Source organism: Ovis canadensis, chromosome 2, assembly GCF_042477335.2.
Source record: "Ovis canadensis isolate MfBH-ARS-UI-01 breed Bighorn chromosome 2, ARS-UI_OviCan_v2, whole genome shotgun sequence".
NCBI classification, from domain to species: domain Eukaryota; kingdom Metazoa; phylum Chordata; class Mammalia; order Artiodactyla; family Bovidae; genus Ovis; species Ovis canadensis.
In genome coordinates, this window is record NC_091246.1 from 231336760 (window position 1) to 231362823 (window position 26064).

Consider the following 26064-nt stretch of genomic DNA (forward strand, 5'->3'; position numbering starts at 1 on the left):
TTCACTTGCATATCCATTGTTTCACTTTTAGCTTTTAATATTATAATTAGCTAAACTGACTCAGTAAAAGATCATTAAAAATACAATTCAAGAAATAAAACTGCTTATTTTTAAAACCATGAAAATATAATCATCATGTATAGATTCTCCAAAATTATTTTATCCTACATAAGGCTTCCTTGGTGGTTCAGATGATAAAGAATTTGCCCACAATGTGGGAGACCTGGGTTCAATCCCTGGGTCACGAAGATCCCCTGGAGAAGGGAATGGCAACCCACTCCAGTATTTTTGCCTGGAGAATTCCATGGACAGAGAAGCCTGGAGAGCTACAATCCATAGGGTCACAAAGAGTTGGACACAACTGAGCAACTAATACACATACACACATAAGTGAAAGTAATATTTATACTTCAAGACATTTTTAGTTTATTAAATGGAAATTAACATTTTACTGCTTCCAATATTGACTGCACTCATTTTCAAAATTACATTTTTATAATTTTTTAATTTAAATTTATTTATTTTAATTGGAGGCTAATTACTTTACAATATTGTATTGGTTTTGCCATACATCAACATGAATCTGCCACAGGTGTACACGTGTTCCCCATCCTGAACCCCTCCCACCTCCCTCCCCAAAATTTATTCTTGTGTCATTCTTAAAAGCATAATAGCCAAAATTATTTTTTAAACTTAATTTTTGATCATAAACCTCTTGCTGGATCGTGGAAAAAGCACGAGAGTTCCAGAAAAATGTCTATTTCTGCTTTATTGACTATGCCAAAGCCTTTGACTGTGTGCATCACAAGAAACTGTGGAAAATTCTGAAAGAGATGGGAATACCAGACCACCTAACCTGCCTCTTGAGAAATCTGTATGCAGGCCAGGAAGCAACAGTTAGAACTGGACATGGAACAACAGACTGGTTCCAAATAGGAAAAGGAGTACTTCAAGGCTGTATATTGTCACCCTGCTTATTTAACTTCTATGCAGAGAGTACATCATGAGAAACGCTGGACTGGAAGAAACACAAGCTGGAATCAAGATTGCCAGGAGAAATATCAATCACCTCAGATATGCAGATGACAGCACCCTTATGACAGAAAGTGAAGAGGAACTAAAAAGCCTCTTGATGAAAGTGAAAGAGGAGAGTGAAAAAGTTGGCTTAAAGCTCAACATTCAGAAAACGAAGATCATGGCATCTGGTCCCATCACCTCATGGGAAATAGATGGGGAAACAGTAGAAACAGTGTCAGACTTTCTTTTTTGGGCTCCAAAATCACTGCAGATGGTGACTGCAGCCATGAAATTAAAAGACGCTTACTCCTTGGAAGAAAAGTTATGACCAACCTAGATAGCATATTCAAAAGCAGAGACATTACTTTGCCGACTAAGGTCCGTCTAGTCAAGGCTATGGTTTTTCCAGTGGTCATGTATGGATGTGAGAGTTGGACTGTGAAGAAGGCTGAGCGCCGAAGAATTAATGCTTTTGAAGTGTGGTGTTGGAGAAGACTCTTGAGAGTGCCTTGGACTGCAACGAGATCCAAGCAGTCTATTCTGAAGGAGATCAGCCCTGGGATTTCTTTGGAAGGAATGATACTAAAGCTGAAACTCCAGTACTTTGGCCACCTCATGCGAAGAGTTGACTCATTGGAAAAGACTCTGATGCTGGGAGGGATTTGGGGCAGGAGGAGAAGGGGACGACTGAGGATGAGATGGCTGGATGGCATCACGGACTCAATGGACGTGAGTCTGGGTAACCTCCAGGAGTTGGTGATGGACAGGGAGGCCTGGTGTGCTGCGATTCATGGGGTCGCAAAAAGTCGGACACGACTGAGCGACTGAACTGAACTGAACTGAATTGAAACCTCTTATAAGTCCATTATTTTCCTTCACATTTGTATAGTCTCAAATTTCACAGATATTTTTCCACAAGAGAGTAAAAATGCTTTTTAAAACTGGAGGCTCCATAAATTCAACAGATTTCTCTCCCTCCAGAAAACTGCATAAAAGAGTTTAAATCACTAATAAAGCAATATGAGAATTATCTTACACTTGCAACTGAAAGCTCCCATAGTTCTTCTTCTTCAGCTTAAATGTCTTCTTTACTGCAAATTATTATCAAGTAAACATGCTGGCATCTTTCCACTAAACATCCACTATATACAAGATTCACATTTTAAATATGCTCAAGAATAAAATAAGAAGCACAGTTCTTTCCAAAATTAACAATCTCAGGTGTAGCTCATAAAGCTAGGTTTAAGGTCATGCTAACAACTGCAAAAACCCACACTAACTCACAGAATTGCAGACAACCTCCATGAAAACACTCAATATTCTCCACAGGAATGAGGAAAAATGACCACTTTTGAGTAATACTGTTGGTTACAGAGGACATGCCAAAGACATGAAAACAACTTTGTCTAATCTAGAAGATAGTTACATCATAAACATATCACCTCATATTAATCTACTGTTATTAGGAACTGTGCTATTAAGCTCTAAGAGATAATCTTACATTATTTATTCTGTAAAGTAGCAAATCAAAGTGGAAGTGAAAAAGTAATAGTAAATTAACACTTTGAAACAAGTAAGTTATGATGGAAACACAATGTAAGTTATGCACTGACTACACAGATGCAAGATTTACTCAGTTTGATTCAGTCAATATGTGAGTTTATTCACAAAGGACTGATCAAAAGTAAAAGAACATCTGAATTCCATATTAAATAGCTGGCTTGAATTCCATTATCAAGTAGTACTATCAAAAAGTGAATCTAATTCGGCCCTGGTTATTACAGTTCTTTCCAGTTTTAGCTGTATGTGACAGAATAGAGTATCACCGTTGAATACCACAGAACATTGTTGAAGGTCAGGATTTCTCAAGAGTTAAAATAAGGATTGAAAAAAATTTATTGACCCTCCCGTTGCAAATAATTGGCTTGCTTACTTACATTCCAGAGGATCTAATGAACTTAATGTAAAATTGCAGGGACCATGTGGAAAAGAAATGAAAACTTTTACCAATAAAGTTTATTGATTAATTAAAACAAAAAAGTAAAGCTAAACAGAGTTCATGAGTGATGTTTCATGGATATTGTAATACAAATCCTAAAGATGAATTATTAGATATAGAAGAACAATATGTATGTATGTTTGAGGGAAAAGCTTTTTATTATTTTAGGAGACTTGATATGGGAAAAGTTTGAATTAAAAATTCACTTGACTGGTCATAAGAAATGTCAACTTTACATTTGTTAATAAAAGAAAAGGAGCTAGTAGTTTAAAGAATGATTTACCACACATGAAAAGATCAAATTATCAAAATGTAGGTGAATCGTGACAAAAAAGCCAATGGGTGCAAAACAATGAATTCTCTTCTCTCATTTGCTGTCACCTGCTTATAAAGTTTCTCCTTGGTGGTAATTACATAGAAAATGATGAGGTTATAAGGTCTTCACTAGAAATTATGATTAGCAATTTCAGACATAAAATCTGATTAAAAAATATATATATTAATAAAAACACACTCAAATTCCTCATTAAAAAACTTAAAAAAATTTATTTGGAAGTTTTATACAAGTTTAATATTTATTATCTTTCCTTTCCCTTAGCAGTTTTATTACATTAAATGATATAAAGAAAACATGATTATTTTCACCAAGGTCCATGTAAGACGTACCCAGGATCCCTCGGATTTATCCCAGAGTGCCATATCGTTATGTTCATTTTCTGTGTGTGCTGCAGACATGAAGTTTGAGGAGTCCCATCTACAGTCAGACAGTGTCTAATACAGAATTCTCCAGTACATGTGTTACATTTGAGTGAGGTTCAATCAATACCTTCATCCAAAAGTCATGAACTTCAAAAGAACCAGAAACACTTAGATAATTACATAAAGTTTACCTTAATAAAATAATTCTTAAAGCTCTGCCGTATTAAAAAAAAAAAAAAGCTAAAGCAAAAAATTAAAGATCTACAGTAAACAAAGTGATAAAAATGACAACCTTCAATCTGATGCCCTACTTGTAAATACACGATTAAGCTGAGGAAATATTAGATATTAAAAGTCTCATAATTACTTCATAGACTAATCTGAGTTATTTCTTTTTTATGATGGTTCTATTTTGAAGTTGCTCAATTTTTACTCATGTTCTTCTACACTTCTCCAGCTGTTTTTCCCTAAGTATGTCTGGCAAGATCAGTTAAAGAGGACATTTTTCTCTCATGTTGGATTCTCCAACAGCAAGCACACTGTTCTCTTAGGAAGAACAATAAAGGATCCCTAACCACTGCAACATGATATTTGACCTCAAATACATGCTGAAAATGCACAGGTAAGACATCAAAACAGGGCACCAAGACAGAACAGTAGAAGTTAGTTCTCCCTGGAGGGTCTGATCACTTTTACTACCTGGTTATATAGAACTTTCATTTCAGGAAGCATGAGTGCGACATAGTCACAATAATAATAGGCAGCAGCAAATATTTCCTTCGGGAGATGAGGAAAGAAAAAGGAGAAAGGCACATACTATTCAGGCAACAATAATAGTCAATGTTCCAAGCAACCCTAATAAACAGTAAGTCTTCAAATATATTAGATATACATGAAAACATATTGGAAACAAAAATATCTCAAGCAACTAAGGGTACTTGTAACATAAAAGATAATTAAAATAGCAGTATTAATAACTATTATTGCTGCTGTTATTAATCTTTATTACACTATTTATGATAAGGGACGTTATAGACACTATTTTCAGATGTATCAAAATCTTAATAAATACACAGAGCTTGTAGAAAACACAACCTTATTGGAATGCCCCTCATATTCAATTAAAAGGTAAAATTAAAACCTTGCCTAGATAGCAGCTTCTAAGGCATCAAAACATATAAGTCCAGTCATTATCTCCCAACTAAAAATAAAATAAAATTTAAAATAACAATAATAAAAGCACTTAAGTCCTATACTATCTTTGGTTGTTTTCCTTAATTCCAGCCCTGAAAAATTAATGACTTCAGGACATCAAAATCAGATACTCTGTATCTGGATTGAAATGACAGCATTACGTGTATTAAAAGTGTCTAACATCATGTATGAACTCTGAACTATTAACATGTGAATCACTACACAATTTAAAAAGCTAAACATTTAGAAAAAGTATTACAAGATATACTTTACACTCAAAATCATGGATTATAATACAGTTTCCATCCTGTCAGAAGGGGATCAAATGCAACAAAACACACTGCAATAAATTTATTTAAATTCGCTCAAAAATATGACATGGAGTTAAAACACTGCAAACATTCGGTCTATTGAACTATGAAGCAGTTTTTTTAACATCCAAGCAGTCATATACAGTATAATACAGATATGAATAATGATAAATATATCAAACAACTTTAATTTTTGCTAGTGAAAAAAAAATCCCTTTTAAGCTATTTTTGGCATGGTGCCAGAAGCCCTGTCATCTAACTAAATTCAAGGCACTGCTTATTTACAGGTTCATAACACGTAGCACTTGTAGTTTTCAAGTAGATGTATGGTTAAAAGGTAGGCTTGTTCATGTATTCTTCCATTGTCTGAAAGAGAACAACAGATTAAAATGATTTCCCCTTAAACCACATCCTTCAAGAGACTGAAAATTTTGAAAATTTCTTCATTCTTCTACTCATTTATTATGCCACTGGTGAAAAGAAGCTTTTGTTTGTTTGTTTGTTTGTTTGTGGGGGTTTTTTGGTGGGGTTTTTTTGTTGTTTTTTGTTTTTTGGCCATGCCTCACATTTTGTAGGATCTTACTTCCATTACCAGGAACTGAACCCAAGTCCACAGCAGTGAAAGCGCAGAGTCTTACCACTGGATGGCCAGGTAATTTCCAAAAAGTTTTGGGAAGTGTATATGGTCATAAATATTTGCATTCTAATCAAGAAAGGTGGTTCAAAGTTTGAGTGTAATTTATATACACATCCTTATGGCTGGAATTAAATAACTTTCAACAGATGAAAAGCTAAGTTTGACTGTAAAATCAATGCCTGATAAGAGAAATGCTTAAGCAACAGCTGCCAAGCTATCACTATTGACTTCAGAAAAATGTACCTGCTAAAATGACCATGAGGACCACTTCCAGGAACAGGTATTAGAGAAATCTGAAAGGTATTTGTATGACATACATATCATTGTTGTTTAGTTGCTAAGTCATATCTGAGTCTTTGTGAACCCATGGACTATAGCCAGCCAGGCTCCTCTGTCCATGAGATTTCCCAGGCAAGAATACTGGAGTGGGTTGCCATTTCTTTCTCCAGGGGATCTTTCTGACCAAGGGATTGAACCCATGGCTCCTGCTGCATCTCCTGCATTGCAGGAAGATTCTTTACTGCTGAGCCACTAGGGAAGCCATATGTATCATTACAGATACAGAATATTTTATTGCCAAGACATAAGGATAAACAGACCATAATACTTTAAATTTCTTCCATGTATTTTGAAAAGGCTTTCCTCCAAAGTATACAAATTATGTTTCTTCATCCTCCTCATCACTTACCAAGTTTGCTAACATGCCACAAGACCATAATTCTTTCCCAGTACTTAAAAAAAAAAATGTTTAAATGGATTGACAGTTACAGGCAGAGTTAAAAATTACATTGATGTTGCAAACCCTTTATTATGCATGATGGATGGGCTTCCTCTTCCATTCTGTTCCTGTTATAAATATATACTTATACAACACAGTGGCCTTTGAGTTGAATCAGTCAGAGAACTCAAGGGGCCAGCTTTAGGTAATACCCCTTCTGCTTCTGTGTAAATAATGTACAATCAGTAATGTTCAACCTGTTCTTCAGCTTGAACTCCAGGGGACGTGATTCACATGCACCTGCCAGTGAAGACATCCACCAGCAAGGGCCGAACAGACCAGACCATGGCTAAGCAAGATTGTGCAGAGGATACTAGGGTTAGAAATCAGGTTTCTTGTTTCCACCAGCTCTATTTAGAATTCCAGTCCTCCTCTGCTGAAAATACTCATGCATCATCATCGACACTTTCTTACAAGCTCTTACACCTCCTGGATGAGCAAACCCACACCTTAAGACCTCTGCCCTGTATCTCCTCTTATAGCTATTGCCCATATCTTTTTTGGGGGGTGAGGAGGCCTACGCCTTGTGTGACTTGGGGGGTCTTAGATCCCCAACCAGGGATCGAACTCATGCCCCATGCATTGGGAGCATGTAGTCTTAACCACTAGACCAAAAGGAAGTCCAAGATATTGTCCACGTCTTTAAACGGACTATCACATTGGCCAGGAGCCCATGACTGTCTCTCAGTACCTAGAGTTTATACCATTTAACTAGGTATACAGGCACTTTGGTGGTCCAGTGGCTAAGAGTCTGTGCTCTCAATGTAGGGGGCCTGGACTCAATCCCTGGTCAAGTAACTAAATCCCACATGCCGCAACTAACACAGGAAGATAAACAAACAAATAAAAATAAATATTAGGAGAGACACAGATGTAAAGAACAGACTTTTGGGCTCTGTGGGAGAAGGTGAGGGTGAGATGATTTGAGAGATTAGCATTAAAACATGTATATTACCATATGTAAAACAGATAACCAGTGCAAGTTTGATGCATGAAGCAGGGCACTCAAAGCCCCTGGGACAACCCAGAGGGATGGGGTGGGGAGGGACATGGAAGGGGGGTTCAGGATGGGGCACACATGCGCGCCTGTGGCTGATTTACGTCGATGTATTGCGAAAACCACCACAATATGCAAAGTAATTGTCCTCCAATTAAAATAAATTAATTCGTTAAATACTAAATATTAAAAATAAATAAAAATTAAAAAATTAAAAAGTATACAAAATTATGAATACAGAGTTGGGTATAAAGTTTAATTAGAATGAGGAAAAGTGAGAGTAGATTATAAATTTTCTAAAAAATTTCTAAAAGTCACAAAATCCAGAATAGCATATGGGTTTCATCAATTAAATGCCTGACACACTTCTATAATAGCTTATATATTCATTAGATGGCCACAAAGTCACTGCAGCTGAGATACCTTACCTTTGCAAATTTGACCACAGGAGCTTGCAGCCTTGGAAAGGGCCTGGCCCAGGAAAGGCCTTGGAGTTGTCACTTCACTGGCCTCACAATTCATTGGTCTCTTGTTACTGGCACTGATTCACACCACTGAGGGAATCAATCTGCTAAAGACTGGCTGCCCTTTCAGAACTCGAGCTTGGCTGCTACTCAAGTTACACGAGCCAATGACATATGTGGTTGGTATTTTCTGGAGCTTGTCCCTTTAAAAGTTGGAATAGACTTTTAGGCCCCACAAGCTTAAAGAGCTCTGCCCTGACCTTTCACAAGGACTAGGGCATCATGGGACTCCAGCTATCTACCCAGCACAGCAGTGCATCTTGGGCATTCAGCACCAGGAATGCTACATTTTATTGTATTATGGTTTGGTTTAGCTGCCTAATATGTTTGTGCTTTTCAGGGAGACAGTGTTGGGTTATACCTAGTCAGTTCTCATGAATCCCAACCTACACATACATGGTATCTCATTGCTTGACCTAATGAGGTACCATTTGACACTCCCTTCTTTATTTGTTTTCTAATTCTGTGCTCAGAACATGTTTGTCACTCCCACTGGTAATCCCAAGAGCACCAACCTCTGTATTTGAGGATCAGTGTATTAAAAAGCAGAGGCATCACTTTGCTGACAAAGGTCCGTATAGTCAAATCTGTGGTTTTTCCATTAGTCATGTACGGAGGTGAGAGATGAACCATAAAGAAGGCTGAGCACCAAATAATCGACACTTTCAAATTGTGGTGCTGGAGAAGACTTTTGAGAGTACCTTGAATAGCAAGGAGATCACACCAGTCAATCCTAAAGGAAATGAACCCTGAATACTCACTGAAGGACTGATGCTGAAACTGAAGCTCCAACAGTTTGGCCACCCGATGCAAACAGCCAACTCATTGGAAAAGACCCTGATGCTGGGAGAGACTGAAGGCAAAAGAAGAAGCGAGTGGCAGAGGATGAAATGGTCTGATAGCATCACTGACTCAATCAATATGAATTTGAACAAACTCTGGCAGAGAGTGGAAGACAGAGGTGCCTGGCATGCTATAGTCCATAAGGTTGCAAAGTCAGATACAACTTAGTGACTGAACAACAATATCATCTTCGTCCTTTCAGAGTGTCCTTTTTCTTCTAATCATTTTGTACCAGTGTCCACAGGTACCTTCAAAATAAGGTACCTCCTAAAGTCATCCCAACCAGTTAAACTCTTCTTTCATTCCATATTTTCAATGTCTAGGAGAAGGAAATGGCAATCCACTCCAGTACCATTGCCTGGAAAATCCCATGGACAGAGGAGCCTGGCAGGCTACAGTCCATGGGGTCGCAGAGAGTCTGACACGACTGAGCGACTTCACTTAGCCCCAGTACACTCAGAATAAGCTTCGAGAATTTAGAGCTTTAAGACTACGCATTTTCTCACTAAAAACATAGAGACAGTCTTTTTATTCTAAAAAAACTTTTATTGGGTAGGGGTCAGGGAAAAGTCCAGGGCCTACTTTGAGATGTTCAGTTGTACTAAAAGTAAAAGGAATATTATAAAGGCCTCTGTTAAACATCAGCAAGTACAAATCATGCTTAGGTCCAAAAGACAGGGAAAAAATAAAGCAATAATTTTTTCTCTTTACCCAATTATATTACATGTGTCTATTCATGCTCAGCAGCTCTGACCAGATACACAAAGCAAACCATACATACAAAGTCAATTTTTCAAGCAGCTCCTCAAATGTTCATGGACTTAGCTGAAGTACCAGATCCCAAGAGAACACTGGTGACTCTGTTTCTATTTGGCAGGTGTTGCTAATTCATTGAGAGTTTTAGAGGACAGTCGTGATACTGCCTGCTCACTATGGGGACATTTAAGAGGACAGTTGTGATACTGCCTGCTCACTATGGGGACAAGCTGGCTAAATGGGGGGCCCCCTGAGACCTACCTATCAAGACCTTCCACTCAATAACCAGGGATATGAAAGACCAATCAATGTTTCATTGTGAAGGGTTTCTCTCTTGAAATAGCAGACATTCCCTGCTTCCCAGATTTAACTGGAACAAGAAGCACCATACAACCTGCAAGCCCTTTAAAACTCTATTTCCTAAGGAGGGAAAACAAAATAACCTAGGGGTGTCTTGGCCCTAATTCAAGCGGCTTTAATTACTGAAGTTCCAAAGACCCTGTTAAATGCCTGTTTCTCCTATAAGGTGATTCCACAGTAAGAGCCTTGAGGATAGAATTATAAATAACTCCCTGGCATATTTTAAGAAAGGTTGTTCTGTGGAATTTCCAAACCAGTGATTTCTCAAGTACCTTGTAAAATTCCCTTCCTGTGGCATTTGGGGAAAGCCAAATGAACATCAGAAAGTTTAAATGCATTTTTTGAGGTGATAACACATCTAGAGATAAATGCAGCAGCTTCCTAATAGGCAAGCACAGAGGCTCAGGGGTACCCTGTACCTTTCTCAGTACCCATTCACCTGAGGACTGGTTCCCTGGATGGGCAGGAGCAAGTCATCAGCTCAAAGATGTGCCAAAACCGTTACTTGGAAGTCATTCCTAATGTTGTTTCACTAACTCAAGCAAGCTCTTATTTCCAAACAGCAGCAAGAATGGCTTTACTGCCAATTTTTAAAAGATACTTCGTAATGCTCTGAGATGTTGTGACCTGCTGTCATGGAAACAGAAAGACAGAAAGACTCAAAGATGCTGTGAAAAGAAGAACCTAGAGGTGGCAGAGCAGGCATGGAACCCAGGCCCTCAAAGATGTGCTGGGTCAGGGGTTAGGCAGATCATCTCATTTGGGAGGGCAAAGGTCAGTGGATGAAGCGCTCTTTCTCATAGTGACTGTGGGCTAATGTAGGTAAGTTCCCTTATTAGGGATGATGTAAATCCAGACTGGATCTATAAGAAAAGCCCCATAGTATTTTATATAACTATCACAGAGTCAGGAGCATGACCAAATGGATGCTTCAGGGCCCATTTATTCCTTGACAGCAAGCTACAGAATTCCCAATTTATTTATGCAAATAGGAACACACACACAGCCTCTCCAGGAAGGTAGGAAATTTTAATTAAAATGATAAATGCCACTTTCAGTAATAAAGCTCTAGTAACCTTGGCAAATAGAATAATGATGTTATTCTATTCATAAGGCGGGTATTTTAATGCAAATCTTTTTATACCCCCATAAAATTATTCTTGAAAAGAACAGCACCAAGTATTTTATACCTTTATGAGAGGGAGGGATCGTCACTGATAAGGTCAAACATGAAAAGCAAAGACTCTGGAGCCCAAGTGCCTGGGTTCAAATCTCTATTCCATGATTACTAGCTCTGTGAAACTGAACAGTCATTAAACTTCTCTGTGTCTCAGTTTATTCATCTTTAAAATGAGGCTAAAGAATTTCCTGGTGGTCCAGCAGTTAGAACTCTGTGCTCTCACTGCTGAGTACATACATTTTGATGCCTGGTCAGGGAACTAAGATCCCACAAGCTGTGGTAGAGCAAAAAAAAAAAAAAAAAAAGTGGGTAACAATCTACCTCTTAGAGTTGCAGTGATAATTAAATAAGTTAATACATGTAACTTACTTAGAAACTATACCCAGCACAAAGTAAACAGTAAGTGTCAGCTAATACATCACCACCACCACCATCTTTTCCCAGGGCATGAGAAAATATGTACTGACCTCCTGTAACATATCAGAATCCTCAATGGCTTTGACAGCAGATTTCTTGGATGTTTCCTGAATTTCTCCACCAATGATAAACTCATCCAGGATAAAATAAGCCTTTTCAAAATTAAAGATAATATCTAGCTCACAGACCTGGTAAGACAAAAGCAAATGTGTTGATAAACTTGCCGCAGTATCAGGGGAAACACGTGCCAGGGATTCAAGCTTTGCAACAGTGACACCCCTGTGGCACACCAAAGATAAAAACATCAGATGGTATTTTTAAGGCCAGAAAAGCAGAACTAGGGGAATCTGAGCCCTGAAAAAAAAGTAAAACCACATTCTATTAAAGCAGAGTATGTCCACAGATAATACTGTTTAATGTCACAACAAGAAATTTGAGGCTCAGTAGAGGTGGGGAGCTGCCCAGTTCATCCTTCCATCAGCACAGATAAAAGCTGAGTCCTCGCTGACTTCAGGCACAAGGCAGCTTCGTTGCTCCTGATCACTGGTCTATAAATTTGGCTCCTGGCTTTAGAACTCTCAGAAGCTCATTCTTCAGAGGCAAATTAGCTCAATTGTGCTAATTTTTCTCAAAACTATGTCTCAAAAAGGTGGTTCTCAAACTTCAGAGTATGACCCAATCACCCAGAACACTCACTGCAACACACACTACTGGGCCCCACCTCTGGAGTTTCCTATTCAGTAGCTTAAAGCCTGAGAGGCTGAACGTCTAATGGGTTCCCAAGTGAGGCTAATGACCCTGGTGTGGGGACCACACGTGGAGAACCACTGCCACTGTCACAGACCAGTGCAGAGGCTGATAGATTTGGTTACATGTAGCAAGTAGCAGGAGAAGGCAATGGCACCCCACTCCAGTACTCTTGCGTGGAAAATCCCATGGACAGAGGAGCCTGGTGGGCTGCAGTCCATGGGGTCATAAAGAGTTGGACATGACTGAGCAACTTCACTTTCACTTTTCACTTTCATGTATTGGAGAAGGACATGGCAATCCACTCCAGTGTTCTTGCTTGGAGAATCCCAGGGACGGGGAGGCCTGGTGGGTTGCTGTCTATGGGGTCGCACAGAGTCAGATACGACTGAAGCGACTTAGCAGCAGCAGCAGCAAGTAGCAAGACCCATAATCCAAATAAGGCTCACTTCTAATGCTTCCACCAGCCAGCCAGCAAGGCCCCATCCCTACCATTTCCCTTCCCACATAGTCCTCAGCTCTCCCTTTCCGTACCCTCCAGAATGTCTGCTCACTGAAAGCTTTCAGGCCTCTCTCACCTTCACTGCTCAACAGCACTTGATACACTTTGCCAATCCCCTGCTTGAAAATCTCCTCTTGATGGCTGCCTGATGCTGGCAATATGACTCAATGCCTGCTTTCCTCCTCCATCTCTGAGGATTCTTTCCAGGCTCCTTGGATGGTTTATCTCTCCCTGAACCTTGCATTCATTTAAAAAGTATTTATAAAACGCTTGAGACACACCAACAGACAAAGCAAAAAAAATCTCTGCAGCAGGATGCTCACATCCTAGGGACCTGCTTTCCTCTTAAAGACTGATGCTTCTCAAGAGAGCCTCTTTGCAACACATACATTCTCCTGGACGATCTCACTGATTCTCTGCAGCTGGGTCTTGCATGCAGGTGACTTAGCAAACTGAGATGCCTGGGCCTGATCTCTCTCAGCAGTGCTCATCCAGTACCTTCACCCACTAACCAGACATCTCTCCCTCCATATTCCTCCATCCAAGTCTTTGAATCCCAAACTGAAGTCAAGCATATTCCTTTCCCTTTAGTCCCTACTTTGCTTAGTAGCTGCAACCTCTATCTAGAAGCTCAGTCTCATTTATTCTACGTTTATTCCATTCCTCCTCTCTCTCCCTTTTCTCCCTCCCTTGGTCTCATCCCTCTCAATTTGATCACCAGCTCCTATGGATTCCATCTCGTACGTAAGCCCATTACCCTTCCATTCTTGCCTATTTTCACTGCTGTTGCTCACACCTGCAACATCTCATGCTTAGGACACGATAGAGCACATCCTAGAAGGAGTGACCTTCTCGGTAGTGTCTGTGCCCACAAGAGGCCAACGACCACTAATGTCTCGCTGACATGCTCATCTGGCTCCTTTCCTGTGTGAGGGCTTCTGTCCAGGACAGTCTGAATTGCTCAGCATGGTGTATAGGAATCTCTCCAGCCCAGGCTGGGGCTTGCTCGCTGGCTTCCTGTGCTGGCACCCGCCCCATGCTACAGCTACGCATTCTACAAACTCACCCCGTCCTTTCCTGCCTTTGCTCTTTGCACATTCCAGGAATTCCTGGAACATTCTCTAAATGTCTTTTCCTTTATTCTGCTGACAAAATCAAGCTCATTTTCCAAGGACAAATTCAAAAGTTATGAGCAAAATGATTCCCCCAAATCCTCATTTCTCCCTTTGAGATTTTGCATCACTTCCTATATGTTCTCTCTTACATCTTGTGTGACTGAGTATCTGATACTTATCAGTCACTTCCCCTTGTCCTGTGAGCTCAGGCATAGATCTTGCCTTAGTCATCCTTGTGTCTCTGGAACCTGGCACATAGTAGGATGCAATAAATGTCTGCAGCATGCATGAATGAATCAGCCACCATACAGGCCTTGCTTTTATGCTGCTGGGGACTAATGGCTTACCAGATCTACAGTCCTCTGATTTTCATGACTTTACATAAAATGGATGTCAATATTTTAACAAATTGCTCTATATATTTATGCTTTAGGTCAATAAACTTGCAGACTCTCCAACTGAACCTAGAAGCATTAGCACAGATGAGTACAAAATCACTATAATATATGGCCAACTCAGATAAACTAACCTAACTAATCTGCAAGCATTACGGTCTCTTCATTCGTTAGAAAACATCATCAATTCACAAAGTGTGGCACTTTTCCGGTCCAGTGGTTAAGACTCCACATTCCCAGTGCAGGGGCCAGGTTCCATCTTTGGTCGGGGACAATCCCACATGCCACATGGTGTGGCCCAACAGAAGAAAAAGGAAAAAGAAACCAACAGCTGCATGTGTGTAACACACACATCTAAGTTCCCTCTCCCTACAGGGTCTGACTCTTTGTCTCTTCCCCTCTCTCTGTCTTTCAACACATATACACAAACATACATATATGCATATACGTATAGTTTAAAATGAGAATCTGTTCACTGAGACATAATACTATAACCTAGGATTTCCCCAGACCATTATGGTTTCCTCTTGAGAACAACCATCAGAAAAAAGATGGCATTACAAAAGTACATGTTTTCAGCTTATAAACCCATTCTTTTATTTCTAGACACTTTCACTCCAGGAATCTGAATGACAATGGAACCAAGTTTCTCAGGCAAAAATGTGGAAAGATCAGAGTATAGGTTAAAAGTAGAGCACTGGACTGGGGATAATATCTGCAACATATGTAATAGAAAGGGAAGTATACTATCCAAGATACAGAAAGTGAAGTGAAAGTTGCTCAGTCGTGTCCGACTCTTTGCGACCCCATGGACTATACAGTCCACGGAATTCTCCAGACCAGAATACTGGAGTGGGTAGCCTTTCCCTTCTCCAGGGGATCTTCCCAACCCAGGGATCAAACCCAGGTTTCCCACCTTGTAGGCAGATTCTTTACCAGCTGAGCCATAAGGAAAGCCCAAGACATAGAAAGAATTCTTGAAGATCCCTAAAATAAATACCACAGCATAACAAAATAAAAAAAAAGGCTGTCAAGAAGCAATCAATAGACAAGGCAAGAAATGGAAAAGGCCAGTACACATCCAATGACATATATAGCCTCACTAGTTACCAGAAAAATGCAAACTGAATTAATGACCATCTGACTATTATGAAGAGAGAATATCCATTGCTGTTAAGTATATGGATAAATAAACTCAGACTCACTGTTGGTGGAATTTGTAAACTTTACAAGCCATTTTGAAGGCTCAAACTGTAGTATCCATTAATTTAAAATGTACAAATCCTTTGACCCAATAAAAGAATTTATTCCTAGGCTATACCTAAACTAACGCACAATAATATGTATTAACAACAAGGATAACGGTAGCATCATTTGTAATAACAATTGAAAACAATTCAAAGTACAGCCATAATGGAATTGCTTAAATAAAGTATGGTCTACCCCTACTTGGTATTGTATTATATACCAAGGAAATTATATGTTTAAGTTGGAAAGAGTAAAGTAGATTTCCATGGATAGGCATGGAAATAGTTTCTAAGACAGGCTAGTAAGAAGAACAACAGAAAGTTGCAGAATAATATGCATAATGCAATCCCATTTTTTTTACTTAAAAAACTGTATACATCTAAAAGGATACATAAAAATTGCAATTTTAAACAATATAGATAAACAGGAAGAAAGCGTCATAGATTAGACATTCATGCACATCAAAGAAGGTACAAGAAGTAAGCAGTTACCAGAGGTCAGAAGAGGCGGGAGGTCAGAAGTTACAGTAGCAAGAGCTGGGGAACCCCAGAGTTCAAGGCAGGTGTAGACCAGGAGTCGAGGACAGACAGGAACCTCATTAGGAGAAACCAGCAACCAGAATCCTGTGAAGTGAACTTGACAGACACTAATGCAAGTCCTCTGGGACCATCTCATACCCCACTCTCCACTCTCCGAGCAGCAACTATCCCCAAGGCCATTGGCCTCACCAGCAGCCACAAGGCAATTAATTTAGCACATCAAGTTGCAAAGGATGGGATAAGGTCAGGTGACAGGCAAAGCCAGATACTCACAACATCCACATACACACACACGTGCACATTTTGATTATACAGTTACTAGTTCCAGATCATAAGGGAACTTGCGGTGTGCTGCACAAGTTCTATTGGCCTTAGAGAGAATGCTGCAAATGAGCAAGACTCGTATACAGCAATTCCAAAATAGTATTTGAAATTCTTTGAATCTAACCCCAAAGGGTTATTGTACCTGAGAGTAAGACGAGAACTTAAGATCTAATGCATATTTTTTCAGCTACTAATTACTCAAACATTACTTCTAATTCTACCTTCAGGGTGCTGCCCCACTGTATCAGATATACACCTTTGATGATCAAATGAGTGCCCTCCATTTTATGCAAAAGCACATGTGTTCCGTGTTAATAAACACATGAGCCTCTTTCCTTATCTTTTCTCATTTTTTTTCATGTCTCTGTATTCTGGAAGAAAGCTTATAAAAAGAAGCAGCAGTGGTCATTTAATGTTATCTTTGATCCCTTAGCCTTGTGCTTGACTACGATTTTCCTGTAATTTGGCTTGAGGGACATCTATTATAGCAGAACACACAATGTAGGGAGAGTATCTCCAGCATTTCAATAATTAAATCCTTTTAGGACCTTCCCTTACTGAATTCTGTTCTAAAGAAAACACAAAAAGTTCAAGCTACAAACAGCAAGTACATATAAAACAATAATCCAAAGTATAGAGTACATAGCAACCGACAGTTTATAAAGTATTGTTAATTACACTACATCTCTGATCCTCACAATAGCCCAGGTGAGCTTTAGCAAAGTAAATATTTCTATTAAACTTTGTGCATGTCATTTTTCTTATCTTTGAATCAATGATGAGCCAAATCATGGGTCTGGTGAGAGAGCCAGCTGACACCAGGGTCTAGGAGGACACACAGCATCCCTCTGCTGACAACAGGCAAACTCCCTAAATCAAGATCAAACCTCTCTGGGACAGCAACATCCACACCATCAATAAAATTTCATGTGGCAGCCTGTGATGGGAAATTGGCAGGTGTCTAAATCCTCAATCTGACCCTTATCTCCTGACCCTAAGAGGCATTGCCTCTTAGCTTCTATAAATTGGGCTTCACGCTACTTAAGGAAGACCAAAAGATTAACTAGTTAATCCCTATAAATCTCTTGGGAATTGAAAAGTGCTAAAAGAAAAAAATAATACATAACTTAAATAAGTAGCCTGAGATTTTGATTCATCTGTCACAGGAAGGTAATATTTTCTAGGGTTATGAGAAGCTCAGTACAGGTATTTTTCTGAGAGAGTGTAAGGGTAAAACTCAAGGAAACCTTCAGTATTAACACAGAGGAAAGAAGACCAAAGAGAAATATATTATACCTGAGATGATGTCATGAGACTCAGTATTGCTGGGTTTACTCATCACAGTTAATTAATAAAAACCAAACACCTACTGGGCATAGAGCCTTAAGCTGCTCTTAGCTGCTCTTAGCTTAATGAAAGATTCATTGAATTTTTTTTAGTGCATTAAATTTTGGTCCATGACAGAGACAGGGCTTCTAAAGGTATGCCAAAATAGGATGAAAAATTAATGTCGGAGAAATTGGAATGCATTCTGAGTCTGCTTATCCTTTAACTGGGTTTAGAATAAGTGAAGGTTATTCAAATTCCCTTGAGAAAGCAACGTGTTCTGAAACATCTGATATTTGGTCAAATAAGATTGAGATCAAAATTCAATCCCAATTCACATTATCACTGTTGGATACATCTAAGAAAACACAACAGGTCATACCACAGTGCAGAAATGAGGGGGAGAAGGCAGGTTATGGGAAAGTCTGAGCCTCAGGAGAATTCTTCTGCAAAAGGCCAAATCAGCAGTTTATTTCAAAAGAAAGTACTGCAATGTCAGAATTCATTTGAATAACTGAAAGCATAAAATTTAATAAACTCAAGTTTGAAAACATGCCATTACATACTTGGAAATATCTCTTTAAAAAATGAAAATAAACTTGGCAAACCAGGAGAGAGCAAAAGAAAAATGGTCTGTCTTATCACTTCTAAACACTGACCAACAAACTGAAATTTCAGAAGCAATATTTAGGTCTTATAACATCATTTACAAAGGAAAAAATAAAAAAAGGAAGAATCAAAGACAGAAAGGAAGGGAGGGAGGGCAAATTAATCCGGAAACCTTCCAAGTACTCATCTTTGTGAAAACTGTTGCAACAAATCTTATAAAACCTTAACCAGTACCTCTAATGCTGCTCATTCTGTTATATAGAATACACCACAGAAAACTCTTATGGAAGCAAATTCTCCCAAGAGTACTTAAAAATCTTCAGTGAACAAGGGAGTAGGGAAGAGAGTATTACTGAGAAGGACACATTTTCCTAGTCTACTAATTCATTTCTTTGGACTGTGAACTAAATAAAAAGTTTCCGGAACATTGGCTGTAACTTGGCCCAGAGCTGGTTCCAAGTGTCGGAAAAAAGAAACACGTAAGTCCCTGGTCATGATCTCTAGACACTTGCAATCTGGTGTCAGGCAAATGCTGTACAAGTTGAGGATAATATAAGGCTGTTCCATGTTGCTGGAGCACTGGATATGCACGGATAAAAAGACAGAAAAGTAAGAAGGTTAGAGAAGTGGGGTCTGGGACCGATGTGTAGAACAAGAAAATGCAGGGCTAAGAAATTTGAATTTTATCCATTAAAGCTGGAGGAGAGTGACTGAGCAGGCATGTCATCGGAGATCTGCGCCTTGGAAGGATGGTGATAATGGACAGGCCAGAAAAGGGAAGCAGAGACGAGCCCAGAAACAGAAAGGGGCAGAGAGGAGGTTTAAAAAAAAAAAAAGGCAAAGCAAAACTGTAATACCAGTGAGAGTGAAACAAGGAGATGAGTTTCAGTCCAATTTGAATAGACAGAGGGAGACTTAAGCAAAGGGTGGAGAAAGATGTAAGAAACACTGTCCTTTTGCACTGAAAGATCCTGGGACATAATAATTCTAATCACAAGACTGAAGAGGTTTTCAGAAGATGATTTTAGTCCTTGTCACATTAAGGCTGAGATGACCACGAAGAAGCCCAGTGAAGACCGTCAGCAGCAAAGTGAGGAAGAGTCATATGGTGATAGGTTTCCAGAAGAGAAAGTCTAGTAAACACACAGGAGAGGAAAAATGGCCAAGAGGGCATTTCAAAGGCAGGAGGAGGGAGGGAGCTAGGGAAGATATCAAGTTGGGGTCATGAGTCAGCAGAACTCAGGGTCAGGGTGAGATAGAGAGGAGCTGATTTAAAGACAGGGTTATGATGAGCAAGAGTCCAGGGCTGCAGAGACGTGAAGGCAGGTGAAGAGTAAGGAATCATCACTGGTGTTGACCATTAAGATTTCCTTGGAGGAGTAAAAGTGAAGTCAAGCCATAAGCTGCCACAAAGCAAACAAGTTCTGGCATAAGGGCAGCTCTGAGAGTATGTTAAAGTGAAGTCGCTCAGTTGTGTCCGACTTTTTGCGACCCCATGGAATGTAGCCTACCAAGCTCCTTTGTCCATGGGATTTTCCAGGCAATAGTACTGGAGTGGATTGCCATTTCCTTCTCCAGGGGATCTTCCCAAACCAGGGACTGAATCCTGGTCTCCCTCATTGTAGACAGACACTTAACCGTCTGAGCCACCAGGGAAGTGGCTCAGAGTATGTTACTAGGAGGTAAATGCATGGAGGCTGGATAGCAACATGAAGGGAAAGGATTTTGGTCTTCTTTCTTTATTTGTCTTACATACAAATAAAATAAAAAACACTTGGGTGTTTAGTAAAAGAAACCAGAGTGTGTATCATGTCCAACTCTTTGTGACCCCATGAACTGTAGCACACCAGGCCCCAGGCTCCTCTGTCCATGGCATTCTCTAAGCAAGAATACTGGAGTGGGTTGCCACTCCCTTCTCCAGAGGATCTTCCCGACTCAGGGATTGAATCCAGGTCTCCCACAACGCAGGCAGATTCTTTACCGTCTGAGCCACCAGGGAAGCACCCTCAAAAAAGAAACCAGCGAGGGGATTAAAAAGTCATAATAGAAAAGAGAAGACAGTCCATGGAGACAAAGGGACAAAATATTAAGGAATCCTTCACAAGTAAATTCTAGTTCATGGAAGCAAGGTGTCTAGTTGTGGCTCGGGCCTAGAGATACACAAGCCACCTGCTTCTGATAAGCTTTGGATCTTCCATTTACTAAGAGTTACGGGAAGTAGGGAAAGCTTTCTGTTCTGGTCCTCAGCACAAGCACAGTTCATACCTTAGACTTGACAGAGAGAGAGAAGAAATGTGATGACAGACTTAGAACTGAAGTCAAAGTTGGGGTGGAGACCAACTCATTCTAAACACCAGGACACCACTTACATTTCCAAAGTATTTGTCCAGCAACTCCACATACCGATGCACAATCTCTAGGGTCAAGAGCTCATTGTCCTGATTTTCTACTGCACAGCAAAAATATAAACTAGCATACCTTAAAAAGGAAAAAAAAAAAAGATAACGTAAAATAGGATGACACATTACACAACCTGACGATGGTTTTTTTCTATGAATATGCAGTTACCTCCTCCTCTCCAGGCAGTCTCCCTGTTCACATTCAAGAGGGAAACATCATTCACCACATTCAATATCCTCCCAAAATGTAAAGCAGCATACAGAAAAAAACATAATGGTGACTGGATCATTTCTGTTCATTATGTGAAAGATCCTCAACAAAACTGTACCTTGAGGTGCTGTGATCAGGGGACAGAGTCCTTTAATAGGGGGCTGTTCATGCTTCTTTGGATGGTGATTTGTCCTGTCTAAAGTCCAAACCCCTGACCACAGGGCCCAGGGGCCCATAGTGCCCATCCTCTCACTTCACACTGTACCACAGTATATCCCGTCCTCAGCTTGTCAGGTCCTCCATGCATGTTTCTTCTGCCTAGAATACTCCTCCCCTCCCCATTCATGGGGCTCTCTTCTACTTCTCCTGGAGCTCTGAGCACGGATGTCCTTGCCTTCAGGAAATCTCTGTCCTCTTTGACTGCCCTGGATGCCCCTGCCATGCATTGCTGTGCCTCCCCTTCTCCCAAAGAGTGTCTAGCACCATTCACTCTGTATTTCATGGCCTGTCTCTCCCCCACTAGATCAGTGGCTTCCCAAAGGCAAGTACTGAGTCTGCCGTGTTCACTGTTGTTAATCCAGGAGCTGTAAACAGTAGCTGTTGAGAGAACTGCTGAAGTCTATTCTTCATGTAATAGTTTAAATCACAACTGAACCCAAAGTTGTAGAAACCAGCAGGCAGAGAGAAGCAAGTATTTTCCCTTTTGCCTTTCCATCCCTGGGATGCTTATTACTGTAAGGTGCCTTCGCTTACATCTCTCATGATGCTCATATGAAAAGCTTTGACACGGCCCAGCAGAAGAAGCTTTGCCCAGGCACTTCCTGGTAATTTATTCCATTAAATATAGCCTTCAATGTTACCCTTGTCTTTCCCCTTCTAATTTTGTAAACATCCCTTGTGAGAGCTCTTCTAATGTGCATTTTGCTTCTGAAAGTTGCAGTATGATGTTAGATGCAGGGTCAGATCAGTTATGTTCTGATCCTGGCTTAGGCATCAGTTATCTGGGTCTTTATAGGCAAATAACTTTACCTCTCGGGGCCTCAGTTTCCTCATCTAGAAATTGAGGTCCCTTTCTAGTATGGTCATGCCATGGCAACCAGGTGCAGCAATGAGAAGATATAAAGGCTTTGAAGTCGGAAAAAAAATCTGGATTTTTCCACCAGTTACCAGTCAATTATTGCAACTAGGGATTAACTAGATTAATTACTTAAATTCTCTGTAACTTCAGTTTCCTCATCTGCAAATGTGAATAACAAAGAGCTTCTCATCTTTCTACCACATTAACCTTTTTTTCTATAGCATGTTACTAACTGAAACTGTTTTGTTTACTTAATAGGTGAATAAGTTCCAAGAGACCAGGAATGCTGTCTTGTTCACTACTGCATCTACAGTCATTGGAACAGGGTTGGAAATATAATAGATGCCCATAAGATATTTCTTGAATGTATGCATACATTATCAACATGTAAATTATCTTAAATAAGTATCTAGAATCCATCCTGGTACATGGAAAACCGTTCAATAAATGAGAGTTCTCTTCTGTTTAGTCTACTGGTACAAACATTTGGGCTTAAGCCTTCAAAGGTTACAGTAAATGATGGAATTGGTGCTGCAATCTAAAATGCTTAGGATTAAACAAACCAAACAGTAGTGAGAAATTCAGTTCTCAAAAAGTTACTCACACCTTTTATAAACAAGTTTTAGCTCCTTCCAGTCAACAAAACTGCTTGTTCTCTGACCTCGGGAGAGAATAATCTGAACAATTTCGCGCGTGATCTTTTTCCGTTCCTTGTCAGGGAGAGTAGTGTACCATTTCTGCAGCCGTAATTTCCCTTGTCGACTGAAGAGCAATATGAAATGTATCTAGAACAAATAAAGGACAGAAAATAAACGGAATTTGGTCAGATAAATCATTCTACCATAGGTATTAAAATTAAGCAGCAGGGTTTTCAAAGGATTATAAGTTGAAAAAGAGGAAAAATACTTACCAGCATGAAAACTATCCCATCTGGAAATGACATTTAACTCAAAAAGAACAAATAAATGTATACAGTGCAAACAGCTTATTTATACTACAGGAGAGAGAGAGTTTCTCTTAATTCATTTTATGAGTCACAAACTCATTATAGGGATATATCATCTCTCCATTTCTCCCACCTCCCCAGTCCTGGCAACTACTGTTCTACTCTCTGCTTCTATGAGTTTGATGTTTCTAGATTCCACATATAAGTAATCCCATGCAGTATCTGTCTTTCTGTGCCTGGCTCATTTCACTTAACATGATGTCTTCTAGGTTCATCCATGTTGTTACAAATTACAGGATTTTCTTCTTTTGCAAGGCAGAATAATATTCCACTGTATGTCTATGTATGTATGTATGCATACACACACACCATACTTTCTTTACCCATTCATCTGACAATGGACACAGGTTGATTCCATTATTTGGGCTACTGTCAATAATGCTGCAATGAACATGGGGGTGCAGTTACCTCTTTGAGACACTGATCGCCCTTCCATTGCAAACATACCCAGATGTGCCATTTCCCTTGGAACTATATCTGGAAGTATTATCATATGGTAGTGTTACTTTTAGATTTTTGAGGGACCTCCATACTATTTTTCATGATGGCTGTACCAATAGACATTTCCACCAGTTGTGTGCAAGGGCTCCCTTTTCTTCACACCCTCACCAACACTTCTCATCTCTTGTCACTTTGATAAAAGCCATTCTAACAGGTATAAGGTGATATCTCATTGTTCTTTTGACTGACATTTCCCTAATGATTAGTGATATTGAGCATCTTTTCATATACCTGTTGGACATCTATATGTCTTCTTTGGAAGTATGTCTCTTCAGGTTCTTTGCCCATTTTTTAATCAGGTTATTTGTTCCTTGCTATTGACTTGTTTGAATTCCTTACAGATTTGGGGTATTAACCTCTTAACAGATGTATGATTTGTAAAGATTTTCTCCCATTCCATAAGTTGTCTTTCTACTCTGTTGTCTCATTTGCTGTGCAGAGGCTTTGCACAGAGTTTGATGCAATCCCATTTGTCTATTTTTGCTTCTATTGCCTATGCCTTTAGAGTCATATCCAAAATATCATTGGCCAAACCAATGTCAATGTCAAGAACTATTTTCTGTATGTTTTCTTCTAATAGTTTTACAGTTTAACAGTTTCAGGCCTTACATTTAAGACTTTAATCCATTCTAAGTTGGTTGTTGTATGTGAAGTGAGATAAGGGTCCAATTTCATTCTTCTGTATGTGGATGTTAGTTTTCCTAACCATTTATTAAAGAAACTGTCCTTTCTCCATTGGGTGGTCTTGGCACCTTTCTCAAAGATCAAACTAAGTCTCAAATGTAAGTTCTTTGAGGATTACTTGGCTGAGACATGTAGAATCAAATTACCTTTGGCATCACAACAAATATTTAACGATTTAGATAGTGTTAACCACACTAGGGAGAAGCCTGATTTTATTTTCAATTAAGTTTCAAAATATGTATTTGAAATGCATGTTCCCATTTCAGTGAATTTTAAAAGTTTTAAATGAATAGAAGACACTGTGATATGTAGAAACTTACTGTGGAACCTGGGGGGTATCAAAGATTAGTTTTTCAGAAATTTTCAGATGATCTGATCTTTGTTTTATAAGAGATTAAGTTTTCTCAGTCTACAGTAGGAAAAGATCAATTCCAGAATCATAATTTATTTTGTAGTTTTGTTTTTTACAAAATAAAATTCATTACTGAGGCTAATTGCCTCATGGAGGGAATGATATATACTAGGAACAAAAATAAAATTCTCAAACTTTAAAAGTATTCAACCCTTTTTATTAAAGAGATTTAGCTCTGAATGGCACAGCGTATGTCATATATCGTACAAACTCAGCAGGTGGAGATTCTGAAGATCAAAAGAAACCAGGCTCTTTCCTCAGGGTATCCCCTACCCTCAACTTATAGAATTTGAGGTCTTCTTAATTAGTTATATTCTTTCTTAGAAAAAAAAAAAAGACCTTATAACAAGGTCTTGAAAAACCAAGACATAGAAAATGAATAGAAAGCAAGTTATAAAGTCCTGCTCATCTAGCCATTTTAAGAAAAATCACTCTCAGTCTGGAATTTTAAGCATCTAGTTAGAACATAGCATTTTCTTAAACACCCATTTCACTATCAGTGCAGGTACAGATAATTCAATAATGAAACTACTACCACTTTCTAAGAATCATATTGAAAGAAAGATATTTTTAACTTCTAAGAAGAGATCATCATAAAAGTGACATTCTAAAAGTACAAAATTGGACGGGAATAGAATAATAAAACCTCAGGATCTTGAGAACAAGGTTCGGCTTTGGATTATCACCAGTAGATAAGACTATTCAGTCCTATTTCAGTGAATGGTCAGATCTTTGCTAGAGAAATGAAATTCACATATTTTCTGGGTGTTGACTTTGCATTTTCTGTCAGAACATTTTCTTCTTCCCATGCAACCTAAACCTCTTCTGTTACAATTTAAACCGATTTTCCCTGATTTTATCCACAGAGCATATTAAAAGACAATATATCACTATCCTTGAAATAATAAGTAATTCTCCACATATTTGAAGACAGGCTTTAAAGTGTATCTGGAGTCTTTTCCTTCCAGAAGAAATTACCTGGTTTCATGTCTTCTTATTGGTTCTATTACCAGATTTCAAAACTGTCAGTTACAATTCCTCCAGGACTACTTCACAGATAAATGTCACTTTTAATTTAAAGAGCTCAGATCAATGCCCAAAGTTCCAGTGAGAAGCTGGAATTTTTGCTGAGTTTAATTGTGGATTACTTTCCAGTTCTCTTACAACCTTCTCTCAAGATCAAGTGCTTGCCTTCTTAAATGGATCAACAAGGTAGAAAATAAACAAAGAACTCTTTTTCATTCTAACAATGAATT

At 39.1% G+C, this 26064-nt stretch overlaps 1 protein-coding gene across 1 annotated transcript in view; it reads right to left on the reverse strand.

The window, feature by feature from the left end:
* Positions 1-3535: 3535 nt before the first annotated feature.
* Positions 3536-26064, reverse strand: part of AP1S3 (adaptor related protein complex 1 subunit sigma 3) — a 67866-nt gene continuing 45337 nt past the window's right edge. Inside the window, exons 2-5 of the mRNA XM_069574669.1 lie at positions 22812-22990; positions 20887-20995; positions 11763-11900; positions 3536-5586 (exon numbers count right to left, since the gene is read on the reverse strand). Of these exons, the coding sequence (XP_069430770.1) occupies positions 5551-5586; positions 11763-11900; positions 20887-20995; positions 22812-22990 (462 nt within the window). The 3' untranslated portion in view covers positions 3536-5550. The remainder of the gene's footprint in view (positions 5587-11762; positions 11901-20886; positions 20996-22811; positions 22991-26064) is intronic.